This window comes from Notamacropus eugenii, chromosome X, assembly GCF_028372415.1.
Source record: "Notamacropus eugenii isolate mMacEug1 chromosome X, mMacEug1.pri_v2, whole genome shotgun sequence".
NCBI lineage: Eukaryota > Metazoa > Chordata > Mammalia > Diprotodontia > Macropodidae > Notamacropus > Notamacropus eugenii.
In genome coordinates, this window is record NC_092879.1 from 29,366,032 (window position 1) to 29,384,981 (window position 18,950).

At 40.7% G+C, this 18,950-nt stretch overlaps 1 protein-coding gene across 1 annotated transcript in view; it reads left to right on the forward strand.

The window, feature by feature from the left end:
- Window positions 1-18,950, forward strand: part of COL4A5 (collagen type IV alpha 5 chain) — a 210,964-nt gene that overhangs the window by 26,245 nt on the left and 165,769 nt on the right. Inside the window, exon 2 of the mRNA XM_072626493.1 lies at window positions 17,932-17,991. Within this exon, the coding sequence (XP_072482594.1) occupies window positions 17,932-17,991 (60 nt within the window). The remainder of the gene's footprint in view (window positions 1-17,931; window positions 17,992-18,950) is intronic.

Genomic DNA, 18,950 nt, shown 5'->3' on the forward strand with positions numbered 1-18,950 from the left:
CTTTCAGGAAAGGAGGTAGACATTCAATGAAATAAGGGATTTCCAGACCTTCCTTATGAAAAGGCCAGAGCTCATTAAAAAATTTCATTTTCAAATCCAAGACTCAAGAGAGGTGTAAAAAGGTAAACAGGAAGAGAAAATAAAACTTGTTATTTAATATGGGCAAACTATTTACATCCCTATATGGGTGTTACCTCCCTCTAAATGAGTACTTGAAAAAGTCAGCCTAAAAAGGCCAAGGTCTCCCATTGCATCCTGGGCCATCTCCAGTCATCCTGATGCATTGATAAATATCTGGTCACTGGATGCAGATGGCTCAGGAGGAAAACGTGAGTTTGTTGACCTTGCACAGCCCTCCCTCACTCAAAACAAAGTCAAGTGTAAGTCATGTCATCGTTTCTCTGATGTCATGGTCTTCTTCAAAAACGAAGGAGGAACACAGACAGACTTAAAGAAGCCTATTCATTGAATGGGTGTATCTCACTCAAAGTGAGAATGTGATAAGACCTTAGCCTGAAAGGGCCAGAGTCTCCCATTGCATCCTGGGCCATCTCCAGTCATCCTGATGAATATCAGGCCACTGCATCCAGATGGCTCTGGAGGAGAAGTGAGGTTGGTGACCTTGCACAGCCCTCCCTCACTCAAAACAAAGTCAACTGCAAGTCATCTCATCACCTTGATGTCATGGTCCTCTTTGAGAAGGAAGGACAAACAACAACAACCTCTCCCTTAAAGTGTCTTTTGCTTTTAACCACTGCCTTCTTTAATCTACCCTCCCCTTTATCATACCCTGTTCACTTTCCCTTATCTACTTCCCCATGCTCTATTCTAATTCACACTGGGGAAAGAATCTACAATGCACAGAACAGAGCTGCCAAGTGGTATCTAGCTTTTCTGAAAGCTCTTCCATGGGGGAGAGCATACTACTTCCTGAGGCAGCCCATTCATTTGGGATAGCTCCACTTGTCAGGAAGCTTTTCATGACACTCATCCTAAATTTGCTTCCTTTTAACCATAATCCATTGCTTCTACTTCTGGCCCCTGCAGACAGGTAGAATAAGTATAATTAGTTAGTGTGGCATAGTGGGAAAAGGGCTGGATTTGAAGTCACAAGACCTGAGTTGAAATCCCACCTGCAACTTAGTAACTGTGTGACCTTGGGTTAGTCATTTCCCCTCCCTGCACCTCATTTTTCTCCTCTGTAGAGTGAGGGGTTTAGACCAGAAGACTTCTGAGGTCCCCTCCAACTCTTGATCTGTTTGATCCTGTTAGCCCTCCTTCACATGACAGAACTTCAGACACTTGAGTCTTCTGATCTCTCCACCAAACATTGCTAGGTCCTTCAGCCAATCCTTGAATGCCAAGATATCATAGGGTCTTGCATTTAGAGTTGGGAGGGTCTCCCAGGCCCTCTAATTCAACACTTTCATTTTACAGAAGAGGAAACTGAGGCCTAGGAAGTGAAATACTATGCCTGAGGTCACATAGGTAGTCAGTAGTAGAGATAGATTTCAAACTCAGGTCCTCTGACTTCAAGTTCACTGCTCTTTTCCCTTTATCATACAGAACTCAGGGGTTTTTAGCATTGTTCTGGCTCTCCCTCTCGACCTTCCCTAGTTTACGGATGCCTTTCACGGAATGTGAAAGTCCAGAGCTGAAAGCAATATTTCAGATGTGGTCTGACTAGGACAGGCTAGAGGAGAAGTATCCCTTCTTGGCTCCAGGAAACCACCCCTCTTTTAATGTAGCCTGAGTCATGTTACTGATTCTCAATGAATTTTCAATTCACTAATATCCCCATGTCTTTTTCTAGCTCTCAACATGCCTTTCCATCTTATACTTGTGAAGTTATTTTTTGGGAAATCTAAATGTAAGACTTGCCTTTTGTCCCTATTAAATCGGGGATGGGGAACCTGCAGCCTGAAGGTCACATGTAGCCCTCTAGATCCTCAAGTGTGGCCCTTTTATTTGTTCTGTGAAGTTTAGATTCAGTCGGAGGGCCACATTTATGGCCCTAGAGAGCCACAGGTATCCTCGAGGCCACAGCTTCCCCACCCCTGTTATTAAATAGAATCTTATTAAATTAGCCTGTCAGGAGCTTCAGGGATCCTATCTTCCAGTGGATTAGCTTTCCCTTTTAGCTTTGTGTCATCTATAAATTTGATAAGGATTCCATTAATGCCTTTATGTGCAAATAATTGATAAAAATGTTAAATGACATAAGGCCAAGAATGAATCCTTCAGGATCCCCCATAGGAAAGAAACTTCCAAGTCGACATCAGTTTATTTATTAATATTCATTGCTTTGGCGATTTGGCCAGTCTTGAATCTATTTAATTATACTCTCTAGGACACATCTCTCATATTTTTCACAAGGGTAGCATGAGCTACTCTACTGATAAACCATATCTATAGCACTCTCTGGTCTACTAGGTTAGCAACCTGGTCAAGAAAGGAAATAAGTTTAGTCTGGCATGACCTGTTCTTAAAGTCATGCCACGCTTTTTCAGTCACTGCTTTGTTTTCAAGATATTCACTCTCTATCCTGTTAATAATTTTTTTTAAGCAATTTTGTCAGAAATCAAAATCAAGTTCATTAGCTTATAGTTGGCATTCTCCATTCCTTTCTGTTTTTGAAAATTGGGACATTTTTCCTTCCCTCCTCCTGCACTACCTCTGCTGTTCTCTGCCATCCTTCAAAGATCTTGACAATAGCTCAGCAATCACATCTGCCAGTTCGCTCAGAATCCAAGGATTTAGTTCATCTGGCTGGATGACTTGCATTCGTCAAAGGCGCTAGGTGCTCACTCCCTATCTTCTTATTTATCTTGAGTACTAATACCCTATTTTCTCTATTTATCTGTCCTTTCCAGTCCAAAGGTTATTTTCCCTGGCAGGAAAAACAGCCTCCGAATGAGAATCGACTAGCTCTGCCTTCTCTCTTGTCACTCATTGTTCATCCATCCCGAGTAGGGCTCTTATCCTCTCTTTGATCTTCCTCTTTTCTTCAATATCACTTTAGCAAACAAAAACAAAAACAACCAACCACCACCACAAAGGCCCAAGTCCTTTTTTGCTTTCCTTATCTTTCTTCACTTTAGCACTATTCTTACAGGAATGTGCCACACTTTTGTACCTGGTCCCTTATCTTTCCTGGCTTCCATCTTCCATATGCAAAAAATATACAGTTATCCCTTCCACAACCAAGGGGTTAGGGGTGCAGCACCCCCATGATCTGGAAAATCTGCATAAAATTTTTTGGCCCTCCCTTCGTAGCAGAGAAAAAGTCTGATTTTTTTTCTTTTTCTTTTATGGGGGACCTTATGATCATTATTATTAATATTATTGCAAAATTTGGATTAAGTATTTGGTCATAGGTTCTATTTCTACTGGCCTTGATGTGTCGTCTGTGGCTTCTGCAAAATTCCCATTTAATTTCTTTTGCCCACCTGTGACATAGGATATGTCAAAACTAATGGGGAAAGTCACGATGTGGAAGGGATAATTTTAACAATCTGAGTTGGTCGGTGAATTCTCTTTACATCTACATCCGTATCTTTAGATAGCTCCTGTTTTTCTCTCTCATCTGAATTATTTTTCTCGGTATCTGCAGATTTTCCTTCTTGAATGTTTGCTTGTTCTTTCTAGCATGACTTCCCCTGAAGAATTTGAATGTATAGGATCCTACTGTTTTCTCTCTGAACACTTTGAAATTGACTTTATCAAAGCATAAAGTGCATTTCAGACTCTTCCTGGCTTTCTTCATCTTTTCCATCACAAATTCTAAGATGGACCTATCACTACTCCCCAAGGTTCTCATCACTTCTACTCCAGCAACCAGATACTCCCTATTGGTGAGACCCAAGTTGAGAAGAATTCCTTTTGTTGGTTCCTCTGCCTTTGAAGGATGAAATTATGAAGGCAATTCAAGAAGTTACTTTTTGGCAGAGAGCAAGAACTATTACAGAAATCCAGATAATTGAAGCTCCTCCCATCCCCATGCCCCCATCAATATGATTTCTGCCTGGATTGGATTGCTTCCTTTTCCCCCACCCCAATTTCTTCATTTCTTTCTTTTCTGTCCAGATAATCTGCAATATAACTCTAATTACAATGTTCCTGGAAGTCTTTCCTTTGATTTTCACCCAGATGAAGCAATCTCACGCTTTGGTTCTTAGATTTCCTCACATGAATATATCTTCTTAATATATAATTCTCTTGGTTTTCCACTGTTTCCCTATTCTGTATTTTTTGAATAAGTTATACCCTTTCAGAGGCACGTTCTGGTTATATGTTTTATTTTGTGAAATCTCAGTGATAACTATGTGGTCAAATTTACCTTATTCCTTAAAGTCCCTAGTTCATCTTGATTATGACTTGTTCTTTGTGCCTTTTAGTCTGCATGTTTATAAACTCTGAGTTTTGTTATTGCCTTCCCCACCTCCCACTCCCACCCCTGATTTTACCTCCTGTGAATTTCTGGCTATCTCTGTTACTGTTATTTTGTAGGCAGTTTGTGTCCTTCCCCTTCCTGTTTCTGATTAAAGTTTGTTTGATTGGATTTGGAAGAATCTAGGTGATTATATTCCTACCAGTCCTTGTCCGGTGCTCTCCATCCCTGACCAGAGTCCTGGCCTTTCCATATCTTAATATTTGAGTAGTCATGTGGCATAGTGAATAGAGTGCTAGACTTGGAGTTGAAGATCTGAGTTCAAGTCCTGCCTCAGAAACTTACTAGCTTTGTGACCTCAAGTAAGTCACTTCTCTTTCAGCTTCAGTTTCCTCAGTTATAAAATGGAAATAATAATAGCACCTAGCTCCTCACAGGGTTGCGAGGATACAGTGAGATAATATATATAAAGTACTCTGTAGATCTTATATTATCGTTGTTGTTATATCCTCAGGTGCCATCCACTTAGCCAGTTGTTCACTTTCCAGACTCGGCTTTCTTTTCCACACCCCTTGTCTGTAATGGGCTGCAGTGATGCAGACTCTAACAGTGTTCCAGATGCCTTTGGTTTCTTGCCTAAGATCCAGTGGTATCCAGAAGATGGAAGAATATCTTATACTTATGAAAACTCTCTGATCCTAAAAGAAGAATCACTTGGTGGCTCTGTCGATAGAGAGCTGGGCCTGGAGTCAGGAAGATCAGAATTCAAATTCAGCCTCAGGCACTCACTAGCTGTGTGACCTTGGGCAAATCATTTCTTCTGTTTCCTCATCTGTAAAATGAGCGTAATGAAGCAACTACCTTGGAGGGTTGTTATGAGGATCAAATGAGATAATATTTGTAAAAGACACTGAGCACAATGCCTGGCACATGGTAGGTGCTATATAAATGTTTATTCCCTTCCTTTCCTTTCCCCTTTTCCCTTTGTTCAACAAGTATGGTACTGAGCACATATTAGGTACATAATCCTTATCGATTAGAAAATTGGAAGTTGTCTGTATAGACAGATTAACTTGACTCATTCTAATTAGAATACTTAGTACTATCCAATCTCTTCTATTTGTCATTGCCCTTAGAAATACAAGAGTCTAAAAACTGAGAGCACTTTTCTTTTTAACATGGCTTTTATGCTCTGGAACTTCCATTTAGGACCAAATGCTTACTTATGTTCACTCAGATTTGTTTTTTATAAAAAATATGTATTTTATAATACATTTTTATAGCTTTTGTTTTATTACCTGTATTTCTTGAGTTTTTCTTCTCCCCCTCCCCATCTCTTGTTAGTGAGGGCTGTCCCTGAGTAGGATTTTTTTAAAAAAAGATTAAAAACAAAGGAAATCATCAAAACTAACCAACCACAGTGCCCTACCCATACCTCTGCAGAGAAGTGAGGAAAGGGGTGAGTTCTCCTAGCTCTTCTTTGGGGCCATTACAATTTGGGGAGGTATTACTGTAATTTTGCAGCATTCAGTATAGTTATTTTAGAGTTGTTACAGTGATTTAGTTCATCTTTTGGCTTGAAAGTCACAAGATGAGCTGGGTCTGAATTTATGCCAGGATGACCTTTTCAAGGTATTACCTCAAATGCTAGCCACTTAATCTGTCCTAGCCTCGCCTCAGTTACCTCATCTGCAAATTGGGGATGCCCTCGAGAAGCTACAATCCATAGAGCTTGTGGGGATGAGGCACTTTTTGCTTCCATAAGCTGTGTTATGTGATTGATTTCAAGCCTTCTCTTTTCCTTTTTTTAACTAAAAAATAAATGCAGTTTAAATTCCAGAACTGATGAAGTGAACAGCGTTTCTGTTCCCCTTCTTGCCTCTTGAAGGTATCAAATTTGAGTATTAGCGCTATCTATTTCACATGATTTACTTGGAGAGAAATCTCATTTCTGAAATCATTCATGTTTAAAAGTCTGGGTTTTTTTTAAAAGTCATGTACATGTGTTCAAAAATACTGAGAGAAATGGATGCATATTTAGTAGTTTGCCTGTCAAGAGCATTGCAAACTCAACACATGCTAGCCAGGAGGGCTTGTAAACCTTTACATTTTGTTAATGTGTTTTTGGGTTCCAGTGATTCTAAAACGTGTGGCAGTTGCTGGCTGAAATTGTTAGGGAGGGGGAGAGCCCTGGACCCTCCATCTCATTTCCAGTCATAGGAAACAAGCCAAGTTCTTTAGCCTATTTTGGCCTGCTGGGAAAATTCCAGTTTTAATAAAATCATGTGCCTGCTTATTTGGGTTAAATGACTATTATTAACATAATAGCTCCATACTTTATCTCAGTATCTGTCACTTGTTTGGTTCCCCTCTCTCTGGCCCTAAGCAGTTTTTTTTCCAATAATTTGAAGAGGGGACTCATTAAATGTTTGCTCCTTCAGATCTGGTGCGTGAAAGAGCGCCTCACTTAACTATTCCAATAATGTGTAGCCTCCGCATTCCTTTCCACAAATGGGATTTCAGTGAAGCGGATCTCACAGGAGTCGCCAGAAGATAGCCTCCTAAACTGACTGAGGCCACCATATGTTCCTGCCCCCTTCTCGAGTTTCTACTTTGTTAGCAGACCACCCAACAGAGCTCTTCTGTAGGTCAGAATGTCAATGAGCTGAAAAGCTGCCCCCCCCCAATCTCACTAGTGGAGAGATTCAGAAGAGGTTTCTACATCACCGCTTGCTTAATCCTAATTTTGGTTTGACAAGCATCTCTTTTTTATTTGTTTGCTTGCATTTTTAAATTAAATTTTATTTTTTCAACGAACAAAAATCGATTTTCTCCCTCCCACTCCTCCTTCTTTGGAAAAAGACAAAAAAAAAACCAAATCCTTGTAACAAATATGTAGAGTCAAGAGAAATACATTCCTGCATCGGCCGTGTCCAAAAAAAGTTGGTCTCCTTCTGTACCCTATGTCTCTCGCCTTTCAGCCAGGATGGGGAGGGAATGCTTTGCTGTGAGTTCTCTGGCGTTGTGGTTGGTCATTGTATTGAACAGGAGTTTTGGGTCTTTCAGAGTTGTTTGTTTTTATAATGTTGTCCACAAACATTTCTCATGTGCCAGGCCCTGGGTGCTAGGTGCTGGGGAATAGAGAGAAACATTCAGGATCCCTGCTTTCAAGAAGTTTTCATCCTCTTGGGGGTGGAAGTGGGGAAAAACAATGTAGTGTGTATATAGTGAAGTAAATAGAAAGTCTGTGTCCAGTAATAGGTCTAGGGAGCAGACTTGGGATTTTGCGGTTAGAGCTATGAAAGAATTCCCACCAATGGAGAGATTCACCTTCTGTGCATCATGGAGTGTCAGATGCTGAGGGGTCATTTGCTTTGCCCCAAGGTCACATAGCCAGGATGTATCAGAGGCAGAATTTGAACCCAGGACTTCCAGGCACCACTATGTCACGTGACCATACAAAATGATGCAAAGGAATTTCCAGAGCTAGAGAGATCTCTTAGATTGAGGGCTGGGTGGGATAAGAGAAAAAACTCTTGGGTAAAAGGAGGTCCCTGAACAGAGCTTTGAAGAGAGCTAAGAATTCTAATGATGATGATCAAAACTAGCATTTAGATGGGGAGTTCCCCAAGATTTACAAAGTATTTTATATATGTATGTATATATATATATATTACCTCCTTTGAGCCTCTTAACAACCCTTTAAGGTAGGTGCTATTATTATTCCCATTTCACAAGTGGGGAAATTGGTATGAGGAAGATGAAGGGAAGAAGAGGGAGCAGTGGCATTCCTGTCAGGGGTCACAGCTTGTGCACATGCTAGGAGACTGGAGATGGAGTGTCATCTAGTAGGTCAATTTGATGGGAATGGAGAATGTGTCAGTGCAGTAATGTGGGAAAAAAAGACAGGACTATTAGATGGGGGTCAGACTGTGGAAGGCTTTCAAAGGTGGGCTGAAGACTGTGTTTCTCCTAAGAAATCATTGAAGACAGAGTAATCCAGAGAATAGGTCATAATGGAGAGCAACCAGATTGGGAGTCAGAGATCCTGAATTCAAATCTAGGCTCTGCTATTTACTCCCTGTATGACTTTGGGTGAGTCATTTACCTTTCTAGACCTCAGTGAAATGAGAAGATTCCACTAGCTGACCTTTATGGTCCCTTCCAGATGGATGAGCCTGTGATCCTCTGACCTGGGAGCCTCCGATTGGGTGCCCTCCGAATTCCCCTCCCACTCTCCTTTAGTGCTTTTTCTGGCAGAGGTTTAGGAATGTTATTCTGGAAGTCTGGTAGAAATTTGACTAGGAGGAAACAAGGAAAATAATTTGAAAACTATTGTAATGGTCTAGGAGAGAGGAAAGGAGGCCTGAATGAGGACCATGGCTCTGTGTGTGAGGGACAAGAAGGAGACAAATCCGAGAGATGTGGCCATTCAACCCAACACATTTAGTCAGCACTTACTGGGTTGGATAGGGACTAAGACCTGTTATTTTATTGCTAACAGGAATTCCCACATGAGGAACTTCCTTCTACCAAGGCCCATCAGAAGCTCTTGAGTGCTTAAATGACTTACCCAGGCTCATACAGCCAGTTTGAGTCTAGATCTTCCTGCCTTTCCAGGTAGCTCTCTGTTCATCATACCATATTGCTTCTCCCTGGGGCTTGCTCCCTGTCCACAAGAAGCTTACGTCTTCCTGGGTTTAGACATTGTAGAGGTAGAATCAACACAACTTGGCATTTCATTGGGTGTAAGAATGGGATATTTGTTTATATTGTTTGTTCAGGAAAGGAATTTGGCATAGTATCCCAACACAGGTAACTTGTTTGGTCTAGTTTAGGTCGGCAGGTTCAGAATTGCAGGATTGCAGAATCTGAGAGTTGGAAGGGTCCTCAGCCACTATCTGCTCCAACATCTACATGAAAAGGATTCTTGATGGTTGGTAATCCAACTTCTGACTGAAGATATCCAGTTAGGACTTCCCTAGGCAGCACATTCCACTCTTAAAGAACTCTCATTGCTAGGCACTCCCCCCCACCCCAAACATTTCATGTCTAAGTTTATTCTCTTTGCAGCTACTCGCTCCCTATTGCCTTTTGGGACCAAGTATTCTCCTTTTTAGGCTAAATATCACTGGGTCTTTCAACTACAGGGAGGTACCAGGTTATTTAGTCCAACCTCTTACCCCTCCAGCAGAATAGGCTAGAACTATCTGAGATCCCTCTGTCATGTATGTACAACACCATTCTTTTTTCTTTTTATCTTTCTTTTTAATTTTATTTTTAATTTTCAATATTCACTTCCATAAGTTTCAAATTTTTTTCCCCCTCCCTCCCCAAGAAGGCATGCAATCTGATATAGGCTCTACACATACATTCCTATTAAACATTTTCACATTCATACCATTCTTAAAAATCAATTTGAAAGGTTTTTTTTTTCATTTTTACATTGATTATATTTCCTCCTGTACCTTTCAGAGAGGCAGTCTTTATGATAAAGGATGTAAAAGAAAAAAGAGACAGAAATTTAGCAATACTGTTAAACACGTTGAAGCAATCTGGTATAAGCCCTACATATACATTCCTATTAAAAATATTGTCACAATAATAACTATTCTTAAAAATCAATTTGAAAGGTTTTTTTTCACTTTTACACTGATTATATTTCCTCCTGAATCCTTCACCATCTCTCTTCTCAGAGAGGCAGCCTTTATAATTAAGGATTTAAAAGGGGGAAAAAAAAGGAAGAAGAGATTTTAAAAAATTAGCAATACTGTTGAACCCATTGAAACAGTCTGATATTCTGTGTTCTATACTTGTGTGCCCTACTCTCTTCAAACACAAGGGGGAGCTGTTTTCACATATTTCTTCCTGAGAGCCAAGCTTGCTCTTTATAATTTTCTCCACACTGAGTTTTGATTGTTTTGTGGCGCACAATACTATTTTTAAAAGCCTCTGGAGAGGACTGACCTTTTCCTTAGGGAGGTAGAGGTGTAAAAGCATTTAGTTGATGAAAGGAACAGGAGAAGAAATCTAAATGATGGCCAGAGGATGTTAAGGATCCATTATCAGAAGTCTTAAGCTTTTCTCTCCCCCACTCAGTCAGCACCTGCTCCGTCATTTGACAATCCTCTGTCTGGGGTGGGATATACCAAGGAACACAGATGTTTGTGGAACACCTCTTGTGTATAAGGCATTGTGCTGGGCCTTGGTAATGGAAAGACAAAAAATCAAAACGTTCTGGCCCTTCGATTTACCAGGGCTCATCAGGGAGATAAGACATGCAGGCATAAACAGGTGAAATTGCTGCTGGGAGAGAAAAGCTGCATTTGGATTATTTTAGTGATGGCTGGTCTCAAGTAGGTTGCTGCTTCCCTAGTCATGGCCCACCTGCTGAAAAACCTTTCTGTCCAGGATGCCTGAAATCTCCCCTCCATTAGTACCTGTTTTGGGTTAAAGCATCAAAGGTGCTTCTCAAAATATGCATCTGCCTTAATTGCCACTATGACAATCCATGCAGATTTGCTCATTGGCTCCCAAAGATTTACTGCATGAATCATAGATATGGATCTGAAAGAAGCCATCGTGTTCAGTCTTCTTATTTTGTAGATGAGGAAACTGAGACTGAGAGAGGTAGTTACTTGCCTGGGATCACATATCAGGTAATGAGCATCTGAGACAAGATTTGAGCACCTATCCCAGAATTCTATGCACTGAGCCACCTAGATGGTAGCTTTCCTCAGTGTTCTGTGGTTGACTTGCGGCATTTATTTAACACCTTCTGTATCCCATGTAATGGGCTAGGCCCTAGGACAGGAGTTTTTAATCTTAAGGTGCCTATAGGTAAATGTCAGGGGAGGGGTTCATGAACTTGGATGGGAAAAACATATATCTTTATTTTCACTAACCTTTGGTTTCTTTTGTGATCCTTTGATTTTATGAATTAAAAGACATTCAGCGAATGGGTCCATAGCCAACCAGCACAATTTGGCAGTGGGTAGGGGCCAAAATGAAAACAGGCTAAACCTCTTCGGGCCACAGATAGGTTTTTTAGCAGCTCACTTTCCAGGTAAAAGTAATTGGAGACAGAATGATGATGCTTGATTTCCATGGGTTATGTGACAAACAGGAGAGAGTGTGCAATGGCTCCCACCCACCAAATTACATGATGGGCACAATAGTGACTAGTGGAAGGTGGGTTAAGTAGGGCATCAACAAAGCAGTCATCATATCTTTACCTATTTTTACCTCCTCTACATTTTTCACAGGCCACCCAAAATCCTTTGGCGGTGGGCCGAATGTTGTGCAGGTCTGGTCCATAGACATTGCCAGAGTGCCAAAGAGAGGTCTATGACATGAAAAAAAGGTTAAGAACCCTTAATATAGAGAGACAGACAAAAAGGAAATAGTCCCCTTCCCCCAAAGAGCTTATATTCTGTAGTAGAAGACACAAACACCTAACTGCAAAATAGATCCAGGTTAATGTAGGGAACATCAGAAGCTGGGACTTGCCCAAGGTCACACATCTCGTAAGAGTCAGAGATGGAATTGGAACCTTTGGGAACCCTGAGTTAGCGACATAATGTGATAAAGCGTTGGTGCAGGACTCTAGCGTAGGCACAGCCATACCTGGTAATATAAATAAATTATATGTCATGTCAAAGGAAAAAGAATGGGGGCTTCCTTTGGGTAGGGACTGTTGTTTCTCTTTTGTCTCCACCCCTGACTTAACACAGTGTTTGGCACATAGGGATAGGAACTTGTCCTGGGATTTCACTGGGATGGGGAAGTTCCAGAGGAGAAAACTTCCTCTCCTAGTGCAAGTCACCATCTTTTTGGCAACCTAAAGTCTTGGAAGGTTGCTTAGAGCAGTGAGTGGGGAAGTGACTGCCTGTATGTGGTAGATGTAGGACTGAGGCCTTCTGGCCGCTTCACCACCTGGTACATAATAAAGACTTAAATTAATCGAATTGAATGAACTTATTTCATTGATTCTCATTCCTTTTTTTAGGAGGGAGGGAGTATTAATGGAAAAATAACAGTCTTATAATTAATTTATTAATTGATTTCTTTCTGACTTCTCCCTAATCCTCTTTGTGTGCTTTGGTCATCCCTCAAAATGACCTTGCTCCTGAGCATTTAATCCAGTCAAAATCTTTGTTGACTGGAGGTTCTCCTGTGATGATTCCACTGGGTCAAACCACATTAACACTTCTGTTCTGCTGCCGATGCCCTTTCTCAAGCCTGACCCCGTCACTCTTTGAAGAACGTCCAGGCATTCTCTATTCTGTATGTCACCGGCTGACAAGATGACAGCGTATGGTAGGTAACTAGATGGTGCAACAGACAGAAGGCCTGTGCTTGGCACCAGGAAGATGTGAGTTTGAATCCTGCCCCAGCCGTTGACTGTATGACCCTGGGTTAGTCACTTAAATCTGGAAAATGGGCATAATAATAGCACCTCTCTCACATGGTCATTGTGAGGAATAAATGAATTAAGTGCTTTTCAAATCTGGGAAGTAAATAATACATGTAAAATGCCATGTAAATGTTAACTACTATTCTTCTTCTTGTTATATTACTGTGCTAGCCTCCTAATTGGTCTATCTGCCTCAAGTCTCTCTACTGCATTTATCCATAGAGATGCGAAAATGATTTTCCTTAAGTGCAGATCTGACTATGCCACATATCATTCTATGATGCAGTAAACTCCAGTGTTACCTCTAGGATCAAATAGAAACTTTGTTTTTGTCATTTTTTCAGTTGTGTCTGGCCCTCTGTGATCCTATTTGAGGCTTTCTTGGCAGAGATACTGAAGTGGTTTGCCATTTTCTTTTCCAGCTCCTTTGACAGATGAGGAAACCAAGGTAAACAGGGTGAAGTGACTTGCCCAGGGTCACACAACTAGGAAGTGTCAGAGGCTGGATTTGAACTCAGGAAAAGGAGTCTTCTCGACTCCTGGTCTGAAATGCACTCTATCCACTGCAGCGCCACCTAGCTGCACATTTAGCCTTTAGTTCCCTTTACTTGACCCATCTATATTTCTAGTCTCATTATACACTGTTCCCTGGTCCTATACTCTGTAGTCCAGCTGGAGTGCCCTTCTCTCTGTTCCTTACCCATTATAGCTCATCTTCCATCTCCATGCCTTTCCACTGGAATGTCTAAAATGGAATCCCACTCCATGCCCAGAATGCTCTGCCTCCCTTTATAGCCCCTCTTCCTTCAGGGCACAGCCCAAACACAACTTTCTGATGTCCCCACCTGCTAGTGCCCTGTCCCCCAAACAAAATTGTGCCTGACCGCAGCAGACTTCTGTATGTCCTTCTTGTATCCCCCAACAGAATGGAATCTCCTTAAGAACAGGAATTATTTCATTCTTTATATTTGTTTCTCTAGCATCTAACCCAGTGTCAGGCATACTGTAGGTACTTAATCAATGGTTATTGATTATAATTTTAATGATTTTTAATGTAATAGAATATCATTGTACAGTAAGAGACAATGATTATGAGGAATTTGGAGAAACATGGGAGAATGTGCATAAATTGATTCGGACTAATAAGAGAAATATATATTTATGCTGAGAAATCTATACATATGACAAGAGAAATATATATTTACATTGTTGCAGTCATGTATGTGTATGTATATATGTATTCAGTCATAGATGCACACATATACATATGTACATATACACACATATATAATATATATATGAGATTGCAACAATGTAAATAAATAGATTGCTAGATAGACATCAAACCCTGAGTGAGTGATCAAAGATACAGATAATCCCAGAGACCATACAGTGAAACACAGTAGTAGAGAGGTGATCTATGTTGTCATATCTGGTAGAGAATGTGTTGGAAGGGTACCTGGTTTTGAGGGACCAATTCTTAATATGTCTAAAAGAAGACATGAAAAGTGGAAAAGGTCTAGGACAAAAGCTATATATTGGATGGTGGTGTTTATTTATGGTTTCATTGGGGGTGGGGTGGTAAGAAAATGACTTCATTACAAAGACAAAAGGCATGAACAAAATGCTTTTATTTTTAATCAGAAGGAATAAGGGGAGGAATATGCATCTAGAACCCCAATTCCAATTCCCAGACTATAGCTTTGGAAATCAGAGAAAGAAAATGAGAGAAATCAGTTCTCTCCTTGCTCCCCAGCAGGCAGGATTCTCCGAGGATGTCTTTCTTCCTGATCTCTGCTTTCTCATCTGGGTCACCACTATTAGTTGGTGTCTGGTTGCCTTTTCCCTGGCCTCCTGAGGCTTGGATAATAGCTACTGTAGCCACAGTCCTGGTTTGCCTCATAGAAAACCTCAGCAGTTCTAATTCAAAGGCAGCTGTGGCCCATAGAGGTCCGCCCAGCAATCAGTGGATCTGGCTCCAAGGGCAGTCAATGATCACCTCAGTCCCCAGCTTGGCAATCAGAAAGCCTGTCTCAAAAGCAACAAAAGGAAAAGGGAAGCAGCTGGTGCTGGGCAGCAGCGTACAGATCGCCTGGCTTCTTCCTTGCTAGTGGGCTCTGTACAGTACATCTTCCCCATCCTCCTTCTGTCTGGGACAAGATGGAGCAATCTTGCTTCCCAGTGTTTCCTAATTCTCCCTCTCTGGAAAATTCTAGGGCCCTCGGATCCCCACAAAGATAAAAAGGCAATGTGGAAATAGCTACTACACATTTTTCAAGAAATCTTGGATTTTTGATGTGTGCATGAGAGCCACCATATTGCAGGAGGGCCTTTCAGGCAGCATTTTGCTCGATCAAAGTCAACAGACAAGCCCAATGTATTCTCTATACTGCTCAGTCAGTTGTGTAATTATAAAGATGTGGGCTGCTGTAGAATATCATTTGTAAACGCTCGCTCGTTCCTTTCTCAAACCTTCATCAAGGATGTTGTGTGTGTAGCTTATTCTCATTAAAAGGGAAAAAAAACTGTAGAGATAGAAAAATAGCCAGATTCTCATTTTCTTTTCTTTTGGGGGGGGGAGCTGTGGGGAGGAGTGCAGATAATAAGGTCTGAGATTTTTTCCTAAGATCGTCTCTACTTTTTATGTCTTCTCTCAGATATTTTGAGGACTGGTTGCTCAAAACTGTGCCCTTCCCCAACAAATTCTCTGTTATCATTGATTTCAATGTTCATTTCTCTGTCCATTTCCCATTTTTTACATCAGTGGCTTATTTTTAAGTCTTACCAACGTCTTTTTTTGGTATTACCATAATTTCTCCCAATACTCTTTCCCCTCCCTTTTCCAGAGAGCTATTCCATAGCATAAATAGCATTTTTAAGATAAAAGAAGAAAAGGAATTGGGGTAAAAATGAACACAACTGATCGATACTTCTAAAAAGTCTAAAACTATATGCAATGTATGGACCTCCCATAGGGTAGGGTGGGGTGAGGTGGGCACAAGGTCGTCTCCTATCTCTTCTGAGCTGTGCTTATTCTTTGTAATTTTGAACCATTCATTTTTGATTGTGTGTGTGTGTGTGTGTGTGTGTGTGTGTGTGTGTGTGTGTTGGTTCTTTCCATTCGTATTGTTGTAGCCATTGTGTATATGGGGCAGCTAGGTGGCAAAGTGGTTAGAGACAGCAGTGAATCCAGAGTCAGGAAAATCTGAGTTCAAATGTAGCCTCAGACACTTCCTAACTGTGTGACCCTGGGAAAGTCACTTCACCTTGTTTGCCTCAGTTCCTCATCTGTAAAATAGGGACACACTGGAAAAGAAAATGGTAAACCATTTCAGTATATTTGCCAAGGAAACACCATGGGCAACCAAGTCCAGGGGGTCATGTAGAGTTGGATACAACTAAACAACTGAACAACAGCAATAAGCCGTTGTGCATATGTTTTTAGGTTCTGCTTATTTCACTCTGCCACAATTCATAAAGCTGTTATCATGCTTCTCTGTATTTATCACATACATAATTTCTTACAGCGTAGTAATATTCCTTTACATTCATGTTTAGATTCACATTCATTCGTTTGTTTAGCTATTCCTCAATCGATTGACATCTGCTTTGTTTCTAATTCTTTACTGTCCCAAAAAGTGCTGCTACAAATATTTTGGCATATGTGGGGACTTTTTTCTTATCAATGGCCTTCTTGGAGTCCTAACCTAGTAGTGGAACTTCTGGGTCAAAGGTTATGGACATTTTAGACTTCATCTGCATAATTCCAAATTGCTTTCCAGAATGGTTATACAGATGCACAGTTCCACCAGCTATGCACCAGTGTGCCTATCTTCCCACAATTCCTCCAACATTGACTATTTCCATCTTTGATTATCTTTGCAATAACTTGTTTAAAAGGTCAGCTTGAAGTTTTTAAATTTTACATCATCATCATCATCATGATAACATTTAGATAGTGCTGTAACACTTGCAAAATGCTTTACAAATATTATCTCATTTTATCCTCACAGAAATTTTGGGAGGTTGGTGCTATTATGATCCTCATTTTGTACATCAGGAAATTGAGGCTAAGAAAGATTTTAGTGATTTGCTCAGGGTACCACAACTAGTAGAATCTAAGGTAGAATTGGAACTCAGATTTTCCTGATGGTTAAGTCCAACACTGCGTTACCTAACTCATTTTTATTTCTTTTTCTAGCTTTGTACCAATTTAGGGTTTTGCTCTAACAATTTAATGATCTGACTCTACACAGACAGCTAATTCTGAAATGATTGCTACATCAGTAATGAGTCTTTTTCCTGTTGATTAAAATATAATTAGTTTCGTTGGGGGTGGGGATATTTGTTGCCAGTAGGTCTTGACTTTTTTCTCAGAGTACTTGTACTGTTGGAACTTGAGACTTCTGTGTCATCTCTAAGTTCTCAGCTTCTTTCATTTCTTATTCCTGATGAATATTTTCCACCATATTTTTCTCCAACCTTCCCCATGCTCACCTTTGCATTGAAATCACCCATTATCGGCATACATGTTGATTTAATTTTGAGCATGTTTTTGATTTCTTCATAGAATTCAACTTCCTCTTTATTTTCAGCAACAGATGTTGATGTATAAACTGCAATTATTTTCATGGTGGTTGTTTTGCGAATACTTACTAGGAGCCCTGCAGTGCAGGCTGACCAAAATGTCCTGTGAATTGAAGTTTCTGGTTGCCTCTGGATACACAATTAAACCAGTCCTTCCATCTCCTTTATTTGCATCTCCCTGGAGAACCTGTGAGCCACCTGTCTATTTTGTTCCAATTTTCTTTTGCCTTCTGGCTTCATTTATAGTGAGAATGGCATGATTGATGAGATTCACTATCTTTGGTAATATGTCCAAGTGCTGGTCATTGGATGAAGAGATCACATTGAGAGTACCATGAACCAAGTGAATGTTTATCGATGGTCTCCAAACTGTGATTCTTAGCCCCTCCATCCCCTTTTCTTACCACTCTCTCTGTGTCCCCAGTGATGGAGGAAAACTGAGGCAGCACAGGCCTGAGGAGCATATATGTAGATATGCTGTGTGTACAAGGCTGGGTTGGGGCTGAGAATAACCCTTCTCTTTCTTTGTTTTTTAAAGGCTTGTCATGGGTGTTCATCCGGACTCAAGTGTGACTGCAGTGGAATAAAAGGGGAGAAGGTAAGGCCCCAAAAGGGTCTTAGTAAATTGTTCACAGTGTCTATCAAGACATCTGTTCATGTAATACTTTGCTTTTTATCATTTTCTTTTCTCACTGTTATTTCTTCTCTTTCATTGAATCTAGTTCTAATCACCTGCCTGAAATACTTTTCCTTTAGATGAGTGTAAGCCTCCCCAGCCGCAGATATACTTATCCTTTACAGAGACATTTATGCCTGATCTTTACTTGAACAGTGAACCATGGATATAAGCATGACCATGGTGGGGGTGGAGGGAGGCTCTGAAAGCACATTAATGGACCTAACATAGAGTCCCAACTTACCATGTCATCACATGGGCTAAAATGAAGCTGCATTTTGTATCAGTGACTTTGCCGTGGTCCTTGCTCAGTTTCATAAGGCAGGAAGTACAGGTTTTCTGATGGCTGGTTCTCATGCCTTTTTGCATCCTACTTGGTTATCAGTACTTGAATATTTCAAGAGTGGGTAATTTCATTAATGTGAGTAGACACCCTATATTGGGCTGTGTCGATGCTATTAATCTCATGGGCTCCTCTATGTAACCTAAAGTTTTCAAATTTCCCTCTGGCCAGGTTGGGATGTCCTAAGAGAGTGCTGGCTACTGATGAAGAATGTTAACTCCATCTGTATTCCTTCTAAGTGTGTCTGGACTTTACCATCTCTGTTCATTCCCCCTTCCTTCATTCCAACCAACTGTAACAGGTGTTTAACAGTAGAAAAATAATTAATTTGTGCTCTTCCAACCTGGGTTTCTTAACTCCCAAGAGGACCACATCTTCAGTGAGATAATTGAGTCTGTCCTGACCCCAGATTACTACTTGTTTGACCTTGGGCAAGACGTTTCTTCTTCCTGGTCCTCAGTTTCCTCCTCTGTAAGATGAAGTGTTTGGATTGTGTGGTTTCTAAAGTTTTTTTCAGCTCTACACCTAGAAATCCTGT